This window comes from Phocoena phocoena, chromosome 8 (assembly GCF_963924675.1).
Source record: "Phocoena phocoena chromosome 8, mPhoPho1.1, whole genome shotgun sequence".
Taxonomy (NCBI): domain Eukaryota; kingdom Metazoa; phylum Chordata; class Mammalia; order Artiodactyla; family Phocoenidae; genus Phocoena; species Phocoena phocoena.
The window spans coordinates 60,078,943-60,095,371 of NC_089226.1; the positions used below are offsets into that span (position 1 = coordinate 60,078,943).

The window sequence follows — 16,429 nt, forward strand, 5'->3', positions numbered from 1 at the left end:
TAGTTGCCTACTCGGGTTTTGGTTGGAGGGGAAAATGCATAGATTCCATTCCAAGACAGCTTGGAAAAGAATGGTTTCAGAATTGTCTGGTGCTTTTGACTACATAGGCAAGGTTATGAATTACACACCTTTATCCAATGGGAGGTAGGAGGAGCCTGCCCTCTGCAGGCCCTATGCCCTGGACTCGGGGAGGAGTGGGTACAGGTAGGTAGGACCCAAATTCCTCCTCCAATGAACTAAGCTCAGGAGGGAACATAAGACAAGAACTCCAATAATTTCTGCATGAGGCAGAAAGAAACCCCATCACCTAAGCAGCATAGGTATCATTCCACGGGGGCTCGGTTCCCAAGGGAGGGCCCAGAGGTTGGGTAGCCTTCCAAATATTGTCCAGAGTGGGACCATTCAGGACAAAAAGCATAAGTCATGACTGTCCCAGGTGAACAAGGACATGTGTGGTCACCCAACCTAGAGTGATGCAACTGGTTTTAGGTTCTTTTGTATCAATTTGGAGAGAGTCACTAATGTGAGCACTAGAGTGAGCCTGGGGGTTTTTGGTTCTTTGACACATGAAGTGCTTATTCTTCCTACCTTCAAAACCAATGTTCACAGTACATTTATTAAGGGAAAAAAGCAGATTACAAAATTGCAATGTAGTAAATTCCAGTTTTGTAGGATATATATGCAGGTATAGCTATACCTATAGATACAGATGTAGATATAGATATAGATATCAGAGGACATGTACCAAAATACTAAATGCAGTTTCTCAAGTTGCAGAGATAATGATGCTTTTTCTTCTTTGTACTTTCAAATTTTAATGGCTTTTATAAATTTTAAAAGTTCTTTACGAAATATTAAATACTCACTAGATTGTAGACGTCTTCAGAGCACAGAGGAGGTATGTTACTGTTCTGCTAAGAACAACCTCTGTCTCTTTCCTGACTTGTCCCATGTCTTTTTTCTTTCTTTTTTTTTTTTTTAATTTATTTTTGGCTGCGTTTGGTCTTTGCTGCCATGTGTGAGCTTTCTCTAGTTGCAGTGAGCGGGGGCTACTCTTCGTTGTGGTGCATGGGCTTCTCATTGCAGTGGCTTCTCCCGTTGCAGAGCACAGGCTCTAGGCGCACAGGCTTCAGTAGTTGCAGCATGCAGACTCAGTACTTGTGGCTCGTGGGCTCCAGAGCCATGGGCTCAGTAGTTGCAGTGCACGGGCCCAGCTGCTCTGCGGCATGTGTGATCTTCCCGGACCAGGGCTCGAACCCGTGTCCCCTGCATTGGTAGGTGGATTCTTAACCACTGTGCCACCAGGGAAGTCCCTTGTCCCGAGTCTTACCCTAGCCTTCTTTTCTTCACCTGGATAACTTCTCTTCACCCTTCAAGACTGTCATCTTTTGAGATCCTCTCCATGCCCAAATTGAGCTAAGCTCCCTTCTGGCTTTCTATATCATCCCGTTATACCTATAATGGCATTTATCTCAATACTGTAAACATCTGTCTACTGTCTGCCTCCTTTGTCAGATTAGGTCAGGGACCATGTCTGATTCATTTCCATGTCCCCAAGTGAATCCTATCAACATAATGGATGTCAGTAAACATTTGTGGATGGGCTCTGTTTTACCTCCTCTTTCCCAGCACAGATGGCCAGGCACATAGTAGGTGCCATTATATGTTTAGTAAGTAGGTAGATGAGTGAATGAGGGAATTAAAATGCCAAGAGAAAGAAGACGAGGTTGGCAGCTCATGGCATTTGTTGCTAATGGAAGGATTTGTGTTGCTGTCCCTCTAGTCCTGGTCACCCGCGAGGATGACTTCAACAACCGGCTGAACAACCGTGCCAGCTTCAAGGGCTGCACAGCCCTGCACTATGCTGTCCTTGCCGACGACTACCGCACCGTCAGGGAGCTGCTTGGTGGAGGTGAGGTTATGGGTGAATGGGGCGGGGTGGGGGGGCAGGGAAAGAGGGTAAGGACTTAGCAACCTCTCTACCCTGGAAATGCCATGCTTCCCCAGAGCCTTGTTACCCTCTTAGAGCTGGAAATGCCTCGAGGGTGCCTGCACTTCATGAGAGTGGCCGTGTGCATGTGTGATTTGCCCTCATGTGGCTGGAGTGCGTTCTTTGCCTGTGATTGTGTGAGGTACCATGCCATCCTGCCTGTCTGCACATGCTCTGAGAGTTTTCTTGATGGTTGCTCTCCCCCAAAGTGTCCTGTCTTCTTCCCTGTGACCTCCAGAGCAGGGCTGGTGGACCAAGGGGGAGACCCTTCAAATCTCTACTAACCCCAGTCTCAAAGACATCTTCCTTGATCCCACCTCCACCCTAGTCTAAATTAGGCTCCTTCCGTTACTCTGGGTCATGGTACCCTACTCTTTTCTGTCATCGCACTTGTTGCAATCTGGAATTGTTTTTGTGTGTTCAGTAGCTTTTTCTCTAACCTGACTCTGAGCTCCCTGAAAACAAAGGCAAGAACCATGGCTGATTCATTCCCAGCACCTGGTAAAGTACCTGGCACTCAGTAACTCTTTGTTGAATGATTGAATACCCTTCCTTTAGAGAGCATTGTTTTAATTGGAGGGATAATACATACCATCCTCAGACTCAGGCTAGTCTGGTCCTATCCAGGCCCGCTACAGAGTTACCTGCCACCCTGTCAGATGCCTCCCACGCAGTCACTTTCCCTTATCCCACTCCAGCCTCTCCTTGGAATAGGGAGGGAAGCATCTTGCCAGGATGTGTGGTGCCCAGGCCCCAGAGTGAGTAAGGCATTGACTGCCTGTTTATGCCCTCATTTACACTTCTTAAAGGTTTAGGGACCCTCTCTTGGGCCTGGATGCCAGGGTATTCCTTGTCAGTGGTCATTCTTCATAGAACCTGGGAGCTAGAAGGATCCTCAGAAGTCCTCTGGGTTACCCTGATTGCCTGACTTCTCTTCTCCTGGCAGAAACCTCTCCAACAGCTGGCTGACTGGCATTTCCTTGGATTCTCTCAGGGACTCAGGGAATCCTACTTCTTCCCTAGGAGTCCATTCCATTTTAGTTCTTCTCTGACTGGTTGAAATAGATTCTTTTAAATGAGGTGTGATTTTCTTCTCTGTATCTTCTGCCAACCTGTCCTTTGCAGCCAATCACTTTTTCAAAACCCAGTCTTCAACGAAAGTTCTTTAAGTCCCAGAGCCTTTGCCTCCCTGGCCCAACCTCCCCAGATCATTTTCTAGTCCTTGTCATGTGATTGGACTGGAAGGATTTCTCAGTAACCCTCAAATCCTGCCACCTTCCATCAGCCCTAGCCACACTCACTTAAGACTCAGGCCTGGCCCATATCCCCAGCCTACAAGGGACCTACCTGCCCCAGAGCAGCCAGAGTGTGCCTTGATCTGGGGCATGTACATTGTGAGGCACAGCACTGCTCACAGATGTGGTGACGGCGCCTGGGATGACTGATGCTTTTGGAGCAAGAACTCATTGCTCTCAGAAGCAGAGACTTAGAAAATGTCCCCAAGCAAGATGCTACTCACTTTGTCCTTTGGAAAGCTCTCTGACGAGACATCTGTAGCTAGGAATTGCAGTGTTCACCATGGAGCTTCTCTCTGCCATGCCTTAAAATCAATCAATACCCCCAGCTATTGTCCAGTGGTTTACATTCCCTGCTTCCCCTCAGCCCCTAAGCAGACAGGGAATTCACTCTAAAAAGAGTCCTTCTCCCCAGCCTTCCAGATCGAACACCTTTGAAATGAAGAAACACAGGCCTTTTATGAAGCACCCCTCCACACTCACCCCCCAGGCCAAGGCTGGCCCTTTGAGCCATTCCAGGGGCATGGTTCTTGCTTGTTGACTTGGAACAGATGCCCTTAGCCCCCACCTTTACAGTTCACCCACCTGCCTTTTTACCCAGAATCCATTTACACCCCCTGCCCTAGCCTCCCAGCCTCAAGGGCCAAAACCATTAACTCACTTATTTCTCCCTTCCTGACCTGAACAAGTGGCCATCACTCAGGGCCTGCAGGCTTGCCAACTTCTGACCTCCCTCCCCCCTTGACCTCTCTTGGTCTGCCTGTGTGTGTGACCAGCCAACCGAGAGGCAGGATCCTGCTCCCTTGTCCTAGGGGCTCTTGTCAGTGACATTTCCGAAATTTTCTGACCTCAGCTGACCTCCTCCAGAAGGTTTCAGGGAAGACGGCCCCTGCCTTCCTGACCATCCAGCTTTTTTAGCCTATATTTGCCACCGGCTTTGCTACAGCACCTTAGAGGCTTTCTCTGTGAGATCCAAGGCACGTTTAGACACAGGGCCAGCCTGTGCTCACGAGGTCAACACCGAACCCTTGTTCTTGAAATTGCTTAGTCCACAGGGATTTAGGGCCCCCAGATCTTAGAGGGTTAGAGCTAGAGGGGGCAACCGCGCTTGCCCTCTGATCAGCAGTCCCCACGTGAGAGCTGGGGGTGGGGGGTGGTCCAGGCAGCAGCATCAGTCTGGTAATGTGGGAAGTTCTCTGACCTCTTAAGAGGCAGCATGGAGTAATAAAAAGGACTTTAGGCTTCAGAGTCAGACCAACCTGGGTTTGAATCCCAGCTTCCCCAGCTACTAGCTCTGTTGGCTTGGACATGTTACTTTAACTCTCTAAGCCTCAGTTTTCTTGTCTGTAAAGTAACACCTGGGAAATATCACAGTGATTAGTGGGCATAAGGATTAGTGATGACATCTATAAACGCTCCTAGGTGCTCCACGATTGTATAAAGAAATCAAACTCTCACCTGGCAGCTGTAATCCCATTCCTCCCCCATGAAACCTGTACTCCTACCTAATGGCTTCTTAATTCTGTTTCTGCCCCTCAACTTCCCCACCTTGCCTAAAACACCATCGTGTTCCCTCTCTTCTCATCTAGATCCTCAGACTCTTCAAGGATCTACCTCTAAGGAAGCCTCTCCAGGTGGTCTGGTCTACTCTGATAGCACCGCCTCTGAACTCTTCAGTGTTGGGCTGGGTGCTTAGCACAGAAAGGCCCTTCTTCATCTTCGGGAGACCCTGAAACATAGTGAAAAGAACACAGTCTTGGGGATCAGACAGACCTGTAGTGTGTCTGATCTCAGCTCTGTAGTGTGACTCTGGGTAAGCCAGTTGCCATCTTTGAGACCATGGACCTCAGGGCATCCTAAGATGGATCTGGCAAACTGTCCCTGACCCTGAGAGAGGCTCAGACTGGTAGAGGAGACAGACATGGAAACAGGCAGTGACAGCAGGCAGATGCTTGAGCAGGGTCCTGGACAAGGGGCTGTGGGGATACCGAGGAGGAAATACCTGCTTCTGCCTGGTGAGCAGGGAGGTGGAATCAGTTACAGAAAGCTTCCCAGAGGATGGCGTGCTTCAGCCTTATCGGGGAGAGTAATAGGAGTTTGCCAGATGGATTTCTGTGGAAGAGTTCTGAGTTCAGTAGTGCCAGTTTTCTACCCCCAGCCTCCACAGAAAAGTGGGTGCACTGGCTTCTGTGGTTTTCATCTCTGAAGATGCTGCTTCTGCCTGGGTTGCTGACTTATGAGCAGGAAGGCTCTGCTTCAGTACTTGACTGCCAAGTACAAGAAAAGGTTGGAGGAATGAAGGAAGGGCAGGACAACTGAGAAGACAAGTAATTAGAGAAGATGGGGGCCTCCTTCCTCAAGCCCCTGGAGCTGACTCATCCCAGTAGTTCCGAGGCTCTTTAGGTGCTTTTGCAGCTTTTTCCTCCCAGGGATGTGATCCCACTGCCAGATTGATTTTCCTAAAACATATCTCTTGTCATGAAGCCTTTCTCAACCAGGGTTCCTCTGGAAAATTAAGCTCTAATGTTTTAAGGCATCTGTTGCACAAAAGGAATTAATTTCTCTCCCAGGCATCTAAAGTGGTACGAGTTATGTACCATTCTTGAGAGAATTGAGAAAATCATTACTCAAATAATTTCCCAGTTGTGGTTCAAAGGAGAAACCCCAGGTGAGAAAGATCACAAGGAGGGAGCATAAACTGTGGAGTCAGGATCTGAATCCAACCCTGCCCTTAATAGCTGTGTGTCCTGGCTAAGCTGTGACCGCTCTGCAGTTCTCTTTCCTCATATGGAAATGGGAGCATGCCACCTACCATCTAAGGTTTTGTAGGATTGGGCATGTGTAGGTTCTACAGAGTAAGCACTCTACATATAATATCTGTTATTAACTTGAAAAGCACCAGTGCTCATGTATTTTTTTAAAAAAAAGGAATCCTACCCATCCTAATTTGTTAACCTGGTTTTAGAGTTGTTCTAGTCTGACCCTCACTTAGCTTTTTTTTCCCACTGCTGCCCTAATACTCCAGCTACAGCGTAACGTCGCTTCTGTGTTCCTACCTCAGTGCCTTTACTCATGCAGGTCTTTCTGCCTCTCATTTCCCTTCAAGACTTTGTTTCTCAGCCTAGTGGAATGCTTTCTACCAGCCAGTCCGCAGCTCTCATGCCACCTCCCTTCTAAAGTCTTCCCTGTTCCCTGTGATTTGGGTCCAGTCCCCGCTGCTAGACTGAGGTCATTTGAGGGCGAGGGTTATGTCTTACTTTCCCTGCCTCCTTTGCCACAATGCCCTGCACATAGTTTAGTACATATTTGGATGTGCCGGAATCTCCAGAGCCACTGTAGATTTGTATGCCACTGGAGATGTGGTGTCTTTGCTTCCTGGCCCACTTGCTCTGAGTGTCATAATATATCTGGCTTTTTAGAGCTTCATGTATGAAGCTATCTTCCTTCTTTTAGTCACAGTGCCCCTGCCTTTTCAGCCACCAGTGCTCATCACCTCAGAAACACTGGGCTTTATGAAACCTAATAGCATCTTCCCCAGGGCTTCCCTTAGCCTCTTTCCTACCTACTTTCTTGCCCTTCCATGTCCCTCTGCCCAAGTACAGGGCTCAGTTGTCAGTGTTAACCAGCTGTCCTTAAATTCCCAACCATTGCCGCCTGAGGCAAGGAACCTTTCCAGTGCTGATATCTTCCCTTTAACAGCCTGTTATTTTGTTGTCGGGGCTAGAAACTTAGAGCTCCATTCCTTGTTCCACTTCACTGTCTGCCCATCTGGCTGCACTGCCAGATGTTGAGGGGATCGGTTTTGCCTCAGGCTGTCCTCTATGGAAATGTCACCCTCTGATTCTTGCCAGCAGTGCAGGGAAGGAGGATGAGCACTGGGCTGAAGATCAGACCTTCTGGCTCTGCCACCAACAAACCCTATCTGCTTTAGGCAAAACCTTTCTCCTCCATAGTAAAATGGAGAAATTAGTGTGGCTGATTCCAAGGACCCCTTCCAGCTCCCGCATACGGTACTATGTAACCCCTGGGGGAGTCTTCTCACTTATTTTTCAAGCACTTATTGAGCATCTCTCCTGTCATAGGCTTCACCCTAGGCACCTGGGTAATAAAAGATGATCCAGACATGGTCTTTACCCTTAAGGAACTCATAGGTCAGTGAGGAAATCAGACATTTTAGCAAAAAATTGCTATCTGATGTATTAATGGAGATGTATAGAAGGTGCTGATGGATCACAAAGAAAAGACCTTTTAAATCTCTGGGGAGAGCAGGGAAAGCATGGTATAGGAGATGGTGTTTACACTAAGTCTTAAAGGATGCATGTGAGTTTACTGGGTGGATGAGGAAGAAAGGCAGAGGAAACAGCATGTTCAGAGGTATGGAGTAGAAAGCAGCATACTTTATTCAGTACACGGCAGGTAGTTCAGAAGAGCTGAATTTATGGGGTATGAATTGAAGGATGGAAAGCAGGAACCAATAATGAAGGCCTGTAACATAAGATCTGCTAAGGACATAGAACTTTATTCGCCAGTGGGAAACCATTAAGATTAAGGGTAGGGAAGGATCAGATTTATGTTTAATGTGAAAGATGGTTTAGAAGTTTCAAAAATGTCTATCAGTAGTTGAATGGATAAATAAATTATGGACACACAATGGAATAATAGAATGAATGAATGAACAAACGAACGAATGAACTCTTGCTGTATACAAGAGTTGGATGAATCTCAACAACCTAGCATTTCTGGACACAAGCCAGACATGGAAGAGTACTAACTATATGACTGGACTGATATATAAAGTTCAAAATAGACAAATCACCCAATGTGTAAGAAGTCAGGATGGTGGTTACCCTCAAGAGGGTAGGTAGTGACTGGGGAAGGGCACGTGAGGGCTTCAGAGGTGCATAATGTTCTGCTTCTTTATCTAGGTGCTAGTTATGCATCCACCTTGTGAAAATTCTTTGAGCTGTATCCTTATGCCTTCTTTGTACTTTTCTGTATATATGTTATACTTGAAAGAAAGATCAGAGAAAATAGGGGAAAAATATATTAGGAGGGGCATGATTGGAGAAAGGGAAAATATTTCATTTGAAAGCTATTTTAATTGTCTAGGTGAGACCTACAGCAAGGCAGTTGCAGTGGGAAAGGAGAGAAAGATTGATCCCAGAAAGATTTAGGAGTAGAATCATTAGGATCAGATGGTGAGAGAGAAGGAGTAGTCAAGATCAGGTCCAGATTCTGGACTGGATGGCCGAGTAGATGGTATGTGCTTGTACTGAGGTAAGGAATACTGGAAGGAGGTATGGGTGGATTGGATGTGCAGAGGAATGACCAGTTTGGTTTTGAACATTTTCTTCCTCCCTCCTTCCCACTTTTAGATTCCATGGTCCAGTGTTCTAACTATTCCCTTGCTTCTCTCTCGCTTCTTTGTAATCACCTGATGAAACACTAGCCCTAGTTAAACCCAATCTCTTTTTACTTCATGTCTGTATCTGAAGAGCTGAATATTGCTGGAGGAAAAAATATCACACAACCATGCTAACTTGACTCACTTTACATTTATATCCGTGAATTTCAGACTCAATACTGCCAGCCACCCCGCTACACTTCTTGAGTAAAATCACAGTCTTGTTCTGGATCACGAACACCTTTATATACCTTCTTTCTCCTCAAACCTCCAGCACTCGCCTTCCCCAACTCCCAAACTAATGATCTCACTTCACACTTCATAGAGAAAATAAATTGCAGTCATAAGGAAACTACCTTATCTTCCCACAACCACTTCCACCAGCCTACCTGCACCTATACTCCTGTATGCTGCCTTCCTTCTCTGCAATGGAAGAAGTTCCTAAGATCACCTCTGCTTTTGGTCTCAGACTCCTATTTCCTCTCTCTTTCTCAATTACTTTGCTCCTCCGGTGATCCCGTCTTTCCTACATTATCCTTTTTCTCCTTTCTGCTGGCTCATTCCCCTCGGCATAAAGATATGCCTTAATATCACCCATCTTAAACAGCAAAGCAAACTAAAAACTTCCCTTGACCCCCATATCTACCTCTAGCTGCCACCTCATTTCTCTGCATCCCTTCATGGTTAAAAGTCCTCAAAAAGAAATGATAGCTAACCACTTAATTCACTTCCCCGGCTCCAGTTGTTTCCTCAGTCTCAGTGCCATCATGGCCAAAATATACTTCTATTTTTCTCCCAAAATTGGTATCCCCCAAGTCTTCTCCATCCCAGTAAATGATAACTGTCATTTACCTAGTTTTCAGGCCACAAATCTTAGAGTTATCCTTGAATTCTCTTTCTCCCTTACACTGCTTGTCAAGTCCTTCAGTAAGTCCTGTCAGCTGTACCTCTAAAGTACATCTTGAACCATCCCTTTTTTGCCTCTAGTCAAACTCTAGTCCCAGTTCAGGACCACGATGCAGTTCTCCTGGATGATCACCACAGCTTCCTGGCTAGTCTCACCATTTCCACGTGTCTCCATGAATCCATCCTCCACAAAACTGCCAGGAGGATCTTTTTAAAATATAAACCCTGTCTTTCTGCTATTTAAAATCTTCTGTTGGCATGCCAGTGAAACCAAAATGAAATCCAAATCCTTTACCAGAGCCTACAAGGCTCTATGTTATCTAGACCCTTCCTGTCTCTGTGGCCTCATCTCTAGCCACTCCCTCACCCCGCTTGTTGACTGTTCTCCAGTGACACTGACCTTCTTTCGCCCCTCAGGCACACTGAGCTCCTTTCCATCTCGGGGCCTCTGTACCAACCTCTCCCAGTGATGGGAACACTCTGCCCCTTGGGAATTCAGGTCTCAACTCAAATGCCCCTTCCTCAGAGAGGCCTTCCTGACCACCCTAGTAAAATAGCTCCCCCGGTCACTTTTTTTTTTAATTAATTAATTTTATTTTTGGCTGCGTTGGGTCTTTGTTGCTGTGCGCGAGCTTTCTCTAGTTGCAGCAAGCGGGGGCTCCTCTTCGTTGTGGTGTGCAGGCTTTTCATTGCAGTGGCTTCTCTTGTTGCAGAGCACGGGCTCTAGGCGCCCGGGCTTCAGTTGTTGTGACACGTAGGCTCAGTAGTTGTGGCGCACGGGCTTAGTTGCTCCGCAGCATGTGGGATCTTCCCGGACCAGGGCTCGAACCCGTGTCCCCTGCATTGGCAGGAGGATTCTTAACCACTGCACCACCAGGGAAGCCCCCCAGTCACTTTCTGTCATATTACCTTATTTTATCTTCTTCATGGTACTTATCAGTCCCTAAAATGATCATGTTTGTTTGCATGTTTATCATCTGTCTCTCCCCACCACTAGGATGTAAGCCTTGTAATCACAAAGACCTTGTCTCTTTATTTCACTGCCATATTCACGGCTCCTAGGAGAAAACCTCACAGCTGGCATATAGTAGGTGACTAATAAATAGCTGTTGACCAGCCGGGGAACCTGTGGGACACTCTTGTAGAGATGTGAGGCAGGCAGTTGGACAATGAGTCTGAAGCTCAGGAGAGAAAGGACTGTAAGTTGGGCGTGAAGATTCGAGAGTTGTCAGTCTCTTGGGGGTGGTAGAAGCTAGCTTAGTCTGAGTTGTCCATGGAAAGCTGTAGAGCTAAAGAGGCCCAAGGACACAACTGAGAGAACCTACATTTCAGATGTGAGCATGAGAAGAGGAGCCAGTGCAAGAGATTCAAGGAAACAGGGAAAAGGAGAAGCAGTAGAGAGTGGGGAAGGGGTTGCTTTAAGGCAGTGCTTCTCAAACTATCTTAAAAACCTGTCTTCTGCAGGTTTTCTTTTTTGTAAAATATGATTAAAACAAATTATTAGAAAAAATATATTTTGAAAGGGCATATAAAATACAGGCCCAAATTTGTCATTAGGTTCAACAGACAAAATTACTCTTAAGTTGCTATAAAGGTTTCCAGACACATACTCTCACTTACTGTGCTTGTCTCACCGATGACTAGTAACAAAGTTCACAGACCAGCACAAGTGTGTGGACTACACTTCAAACATCATTGCTCTAATGCTACTCCTGGGCAAGAGGGGAAGACAAATGAGCAGAACATAGCCTCTGCCCTCAAGTAGCTTAAAGTCCAGTGGGGTAAACAGTTTGGGATAGACAGACACACTGCATGGCAGAGATATCAAAGCAATGCCATTAGGATGCAGGCACCGGGGACCATGATCTGCCCCAGCTCTGCCACCATCTCACCCTTGTAGGGCCTCTGGCAGATCACAGCTCCTCTGTGGCATCACTTTTTTCATCTGTATGGTGAAGAAATCATGTCAGATGATTGGATGATAAGTTTTCTTCTGGTTGTTTGGACACAGAGCTAAAAACCGTCCATGCCAGCAGTTTTCTGTGGGAGCGTTGGGGAGTGACTTCTAATGGGTGCAGGGTTTCTTTTGGGGATGATGAAGGTATTCTAAAATCAGATTATGGTGATGGTCGCACAACTCTGTAAATATACTTTAAAAACAATTAAATTGTATACTTTAAAGAGGTGAGCTTTATAGTATATAACACTATTTTAAACAAAAAGAAAGAAAATCCTCCATGCCACTCAAAACCAGAAAAGATTGGCTTGGATGGGTAACTGGTTGCAGGCTGTAAAGCCAGTTGGTCCCATAGCTAATGTGGTGTATAGGAGGGGCCCCTCTGTTGTATATAAAAGTTTCTTTTTAAAGAATACTATTAAAAACTTACCTGTAGGGCTTCCCTGGTGGCGCAGTTGTTGAGAGTCCGCCTGCTGATGCAGGGGACACGGGTTCGTGCCCCGGTCCGGGAAGATCCCACACGCCACGGAGCGGCTAGGCCCGTGAGCCATGGCCGCTGAGCCTGCGCGTCCGGAGCCTGTGCTCCGCAACGGGAGAGGCCACAACAGTGAGAGGCCCGTGTACCGCAAAAAAAAATAAATAATAAATACAAAAAAAAAAAACTTACCTGTAAAACTTTCTCTTGCCCATACTGGTCTTTTTTATTGATTTCCAGTTATTACCTTAACAAGTATAGCACTCCCCTTTTTTTTTTTTCTTTTTTTTTGGCCGCTTCACGCAGCTTGTGAGATCTTAGTTCCCTGACCAGGGATCGAACCTGCGCCCTTGGCAGTGGAAGTGTGGAATCCTAACCACTGGACTGCCAGGGAATTCCTGCACTCCCCATTCTTATGAAGCTTTAAGTCTGGCAGAGTATAGACATTAGGCAAATAATCACAAAATTATTAGGTAATTACCACGGAGAGAAGTAGTATTAATGAAAAGTAAAGGGTACTAGGAGAGTGTAATGGAGACCTAATCTAGTCTGAAGAAGGTGAGGGAGGTCTTCCCTGAGCAAATAGCATACACATGGAGACCTGAAGTGTAGATGTTAGCCTGTCACTTGACTTGAGAAAAGCCTGTGGAGAGTGATGGCCATTAGTCATCCAGAAGGACCCAGCAGTCCAGTCAGGAGCATTTTGGGGAATGGAGGAATTCTGTGGTATTACTGCAGTTCATATGGTAGGTCAGGGCTAAAAGGGGCCCTCAGTGACCCTGAGTCCTGTCCTCTGCCCTTGGCCTAGTCAGTGCAGAATGATGAACTGTCCTTGCTGTCCCCAGGGAAAGGTGTTTCTGTATCCCAGATCCTATGGACATAGAGGAGTCACTGCATAGTTGAGTTAGAGATGAGAGCGCCTGGGCACCAGAGCCCCAAGCTCTCCAGAGCCACCTGCCATCCAGGCACCCGCATTTCATCAAGGCTTTAATCGGCTCCAAGCAGTCCTCAGATGAGCCTGGCTGGTATCCGGCATGAGCTCATCACCGCCAACAGTGGCAGCTGGAGGCCAAGACTCCCTTGGGTGAGGGAGAGGTCAGCGTCAGTTGGGCCAGGTCTGTTCTGCATTCTGTGCTTTCCTCCACCTGCACTGGGCCTGGAAACATCTGAGTAGGATTCCGATTTCCCAAGGCAGGGCCAACTGCCCTTTGCCAGTGCACTCGTGCCCCTCCAGTGAATGTGCTCTTGGGCAGAATGCACAGAGAAAGGGCAACACTGTGTTTTAAGAAGGGGAACATCAGTCTGAAGGTCAGAGCCTGCAAAATAGCAACAGAGGCCCATCCCAGGGTCAGATGGGTCAGAACTGAGGTCCCCTTCCCAAAAAGAGTTTGCTTCTAGTATTCACGTGCTCTCTTCCTCTACACAGAGGCCTAGAAGTGTCCCAGGGAGAACACAGCAGAGGTGCTCTCTGTAGGTTGATCCTACAGACTCCTTCCTGAACATCATTTTGGAAATGAATTCTTTTAAGTGTAGCAGAAGAAAGGAGGCTGCCACTTCAGGAATCCTTCAGAAACTCCCTTTGAAGTAATGAACCCTGTGCAGTGGGAAGTGCTGACTGGGCGTCCGGTGACCTGCACTAACTTGACCTTGTGGTGGGCCCTTGAATAAGTCCCTTTCCCCTCACTGGGCCTCATTATCCCCATCTATAAAATTAGTTGGTCTACGTTGGTGATTATTAGTTGGAGATCTCAAAGCTCCCTTCCGTTTTCAAATTTTGTGATTCTGATGAATAATTGCTCTTTGATTTATCTAACTGCAAATCTAAGTATTCATATTTATTCAGCAACTATTAATTATTTTCCTGCAGCTGACCACTGGCATCCCTCTTCTAGGTTCCTCTGCTCTTAAAGCAGCCTGTATAATTTCTTTATCTCACTTAACACAGCATGTAGCTACTCAGTTATCTAATTAATAGATCTCACCTTCATTACACAAAGTAGGGTCTGGATCTGCAGGGCTTACATCCCCAGCACCTCGCACTATCCTTAGCACATATAGATGCTCACTGAATGTTTGCTAAGTTCATTTATAAATGGATACTAGGCATTACAGGAATAGAAAGAAAAGATACAGGCCCTTCCTTCAGACTACACTGTAGAGTGCTGGTTTGGTGAAAAGACCCAGACACAAAGCACACTGAAAACACTATGACAGTAGGTAACAGGACTAAATTAAATGTAAGCAAAGGTCAGAAAAAACAGTATAATGAATGAGGTGAGGAGGGGAATGATGAGTGTTGGCATTGTAGAAAGCTTCATGGAGGAGGGCGCCTGGAGGCAGATCCTGAAGGACAGGCAGAATTTAAACCAGCGGGGGGAGGAGGGAAGCTTGTCAGGTGTGGGAGGTGCAGAGATGAGCCTTGCATGTTCAAGACCTGGAAGAAACTGGCCACCTATCGGATGGTGGGTAGGGAGGCCTGAGTGTGGAGGGCCTTGGGGGTGAGCCAAAGGACTTGTACTCAACTTTGAAGTCAGTAGATAGCCCCTGAAGTGATTGTCTATTGTTGGCTTGTTTAGCAACTGTAGTGATTTTTACTTCAAAAAAAGGTAGAAAATAAAAATTTCAAGAAGTACCAGAGGATGTATAGTGAGAAGGAAGTCTGCCTTCCACATGCCTGGTCTTCCTCCTCAGAGGCAACCACTGTAGCTTTTCCTATGTATCCTCCTTAATGCTGCTGTAAACAGATTATCACAAATTTAGCAGCTTAAAACAAACCAAATTTATTATCTTATAGTTCTGGAGATAAGTCTGAAATGAATCTCACTGGACGAAAATCAAGGTGTCAGCAGAGTTGCGTTCCTTTTTGGAGACTCAGAATCTGTTTTCTTGCCTTTTCCAGCTTCTTGAGGCAGCCCACATTCCTTGTCTCAGTCCCCTTCCATCCTCAAGCCAGCAACAGTCCCTCAAGTCTTTCTCACATTTCATCATGCTGACAGTGACTCTTCTGCCTCCCTCTTTTACTTGTAAAGGACCCTTGTGATTACATTGGGCCCACCTGGATAATCCAGGGTACTCTTTCCATCTCAAAGTCACTGATAAGAAACCTTAATTCCCCGTTGCCAAGTTAACTTTATATATTCACAGGTTCCAGGGATTAGAACGTGGACATCATTGGGGGCCATTATTTTACCTACCACACTATCAGAGATATTTTATAAATGTTTTATTTTTCTTCCTGTTTTTGAATAGTTAATAGTTTTGAATAGTTAACTTGTACACAGTACAAAATTCAGAAGGGTTTTCAGTGAAGTCTTACTCCCACCCCATCTCTAACCCAAGTATTGTCCAGTTTCTCCATTGTATCATTATTAGTTTTTCCCTTGAAATTAATAAAGTCTATGGGGAGACATTTTGAAGGCCATGCAACTATCCTTTTCATCAAAATTTCCCCCCTAGACTTAGCATCCACTGATGGTTCTTTCCTGAATAAATCTTTATATGATGGTTGCAAAATGAATATTTTACATCTTTCCCAACTCCAGTGCTCACTCCACAGTTGACTAGTCAGCACCTGGCATTCTATGGTCAACAAGAACCCCTTTTCTCCCATTTATCTCTTTATTGTTAAAATGTGCTTGTGGATACTCTTGCTTTAATGTTCTAGAATTAATTACTGACCTTAGTTGTTATGTTGGTGCTAAAATTGTCTCAGATTTGGCCAGGGTGCCATACCCCCATCTTTTTTTTTTTTAATTTCCATATTTTCTGGCATAGCAAGATGTTTCAGTCTTACCTTGGATCCACCTTGCCATTGCCCTGGAATCAGCCATTTCTCTGAAAGCCCTACAACTTTATAGTGGGCACTTGTATTAGAGACTGAAACATGAGTAATAGGTGTGCTTATTACACACATGCATATACATATACACACATATATGCATATGCACATACCTGTTTTAGAGGTCCTGAGAACACTGGTACCTCCCATTCCAGTCCATTGTTACAGCATTCTTCCTTGTCTTCACACATTTCATATTTCTATGCCCCTTCTTCTGTAGTGAGAATTCTGGCTCCAAACAGCACTGATACATGTACTCATTCGCTTAATCCTATAATACATCTAAAACAATCTTTAGACCTACTTCAGCTAAACCACTATAGGAAACAAACTACTAAAAGAGTTCAGGTCAGAATTTGTTTACAGTTCTCACAGCTACTCCATCCAAGGCTAAGGGTATATAGTCAAATACTGGTTCCTCAGTTACTTAGGTGGGTGTTTTTCCCTTCAGGGTGTTTATGTTGTTCGTTTGAAATACAGTTGGGTTAATTTTTTCAATATTCTTTCAGTTTTAGGATTTTTCTCCTCTACCTCTCCTTGTTTTAATTTTGTTGTTTGAATATG

General features: G+C 45.7%; 1 protein-coding gene across 2 annotated transcripts in view; it reads left to right on the forward strand.

Moving 5' to 3' along the window:
• CLPB (ClpB family mitochondrial disaggregase) overlaps positions 1-16,429 on the forward strand; it is a 146,202-nt gene that overhangs the window by 74,628 nt on the left and 55,145 nt on the right. For both annotated transcript variants that reach the window (XM_065881658.1, XM_065881659.1), the window contains one exon: positions 1,784-1,912. In XM_065881658.1, the coding sequence (XP_065737730.1) occupies positions 1,784-1,912 (129 nt within the window). The remainder of the gene's footprint in view (positions 1-1,783; positions 1,913-16,429) is intronic.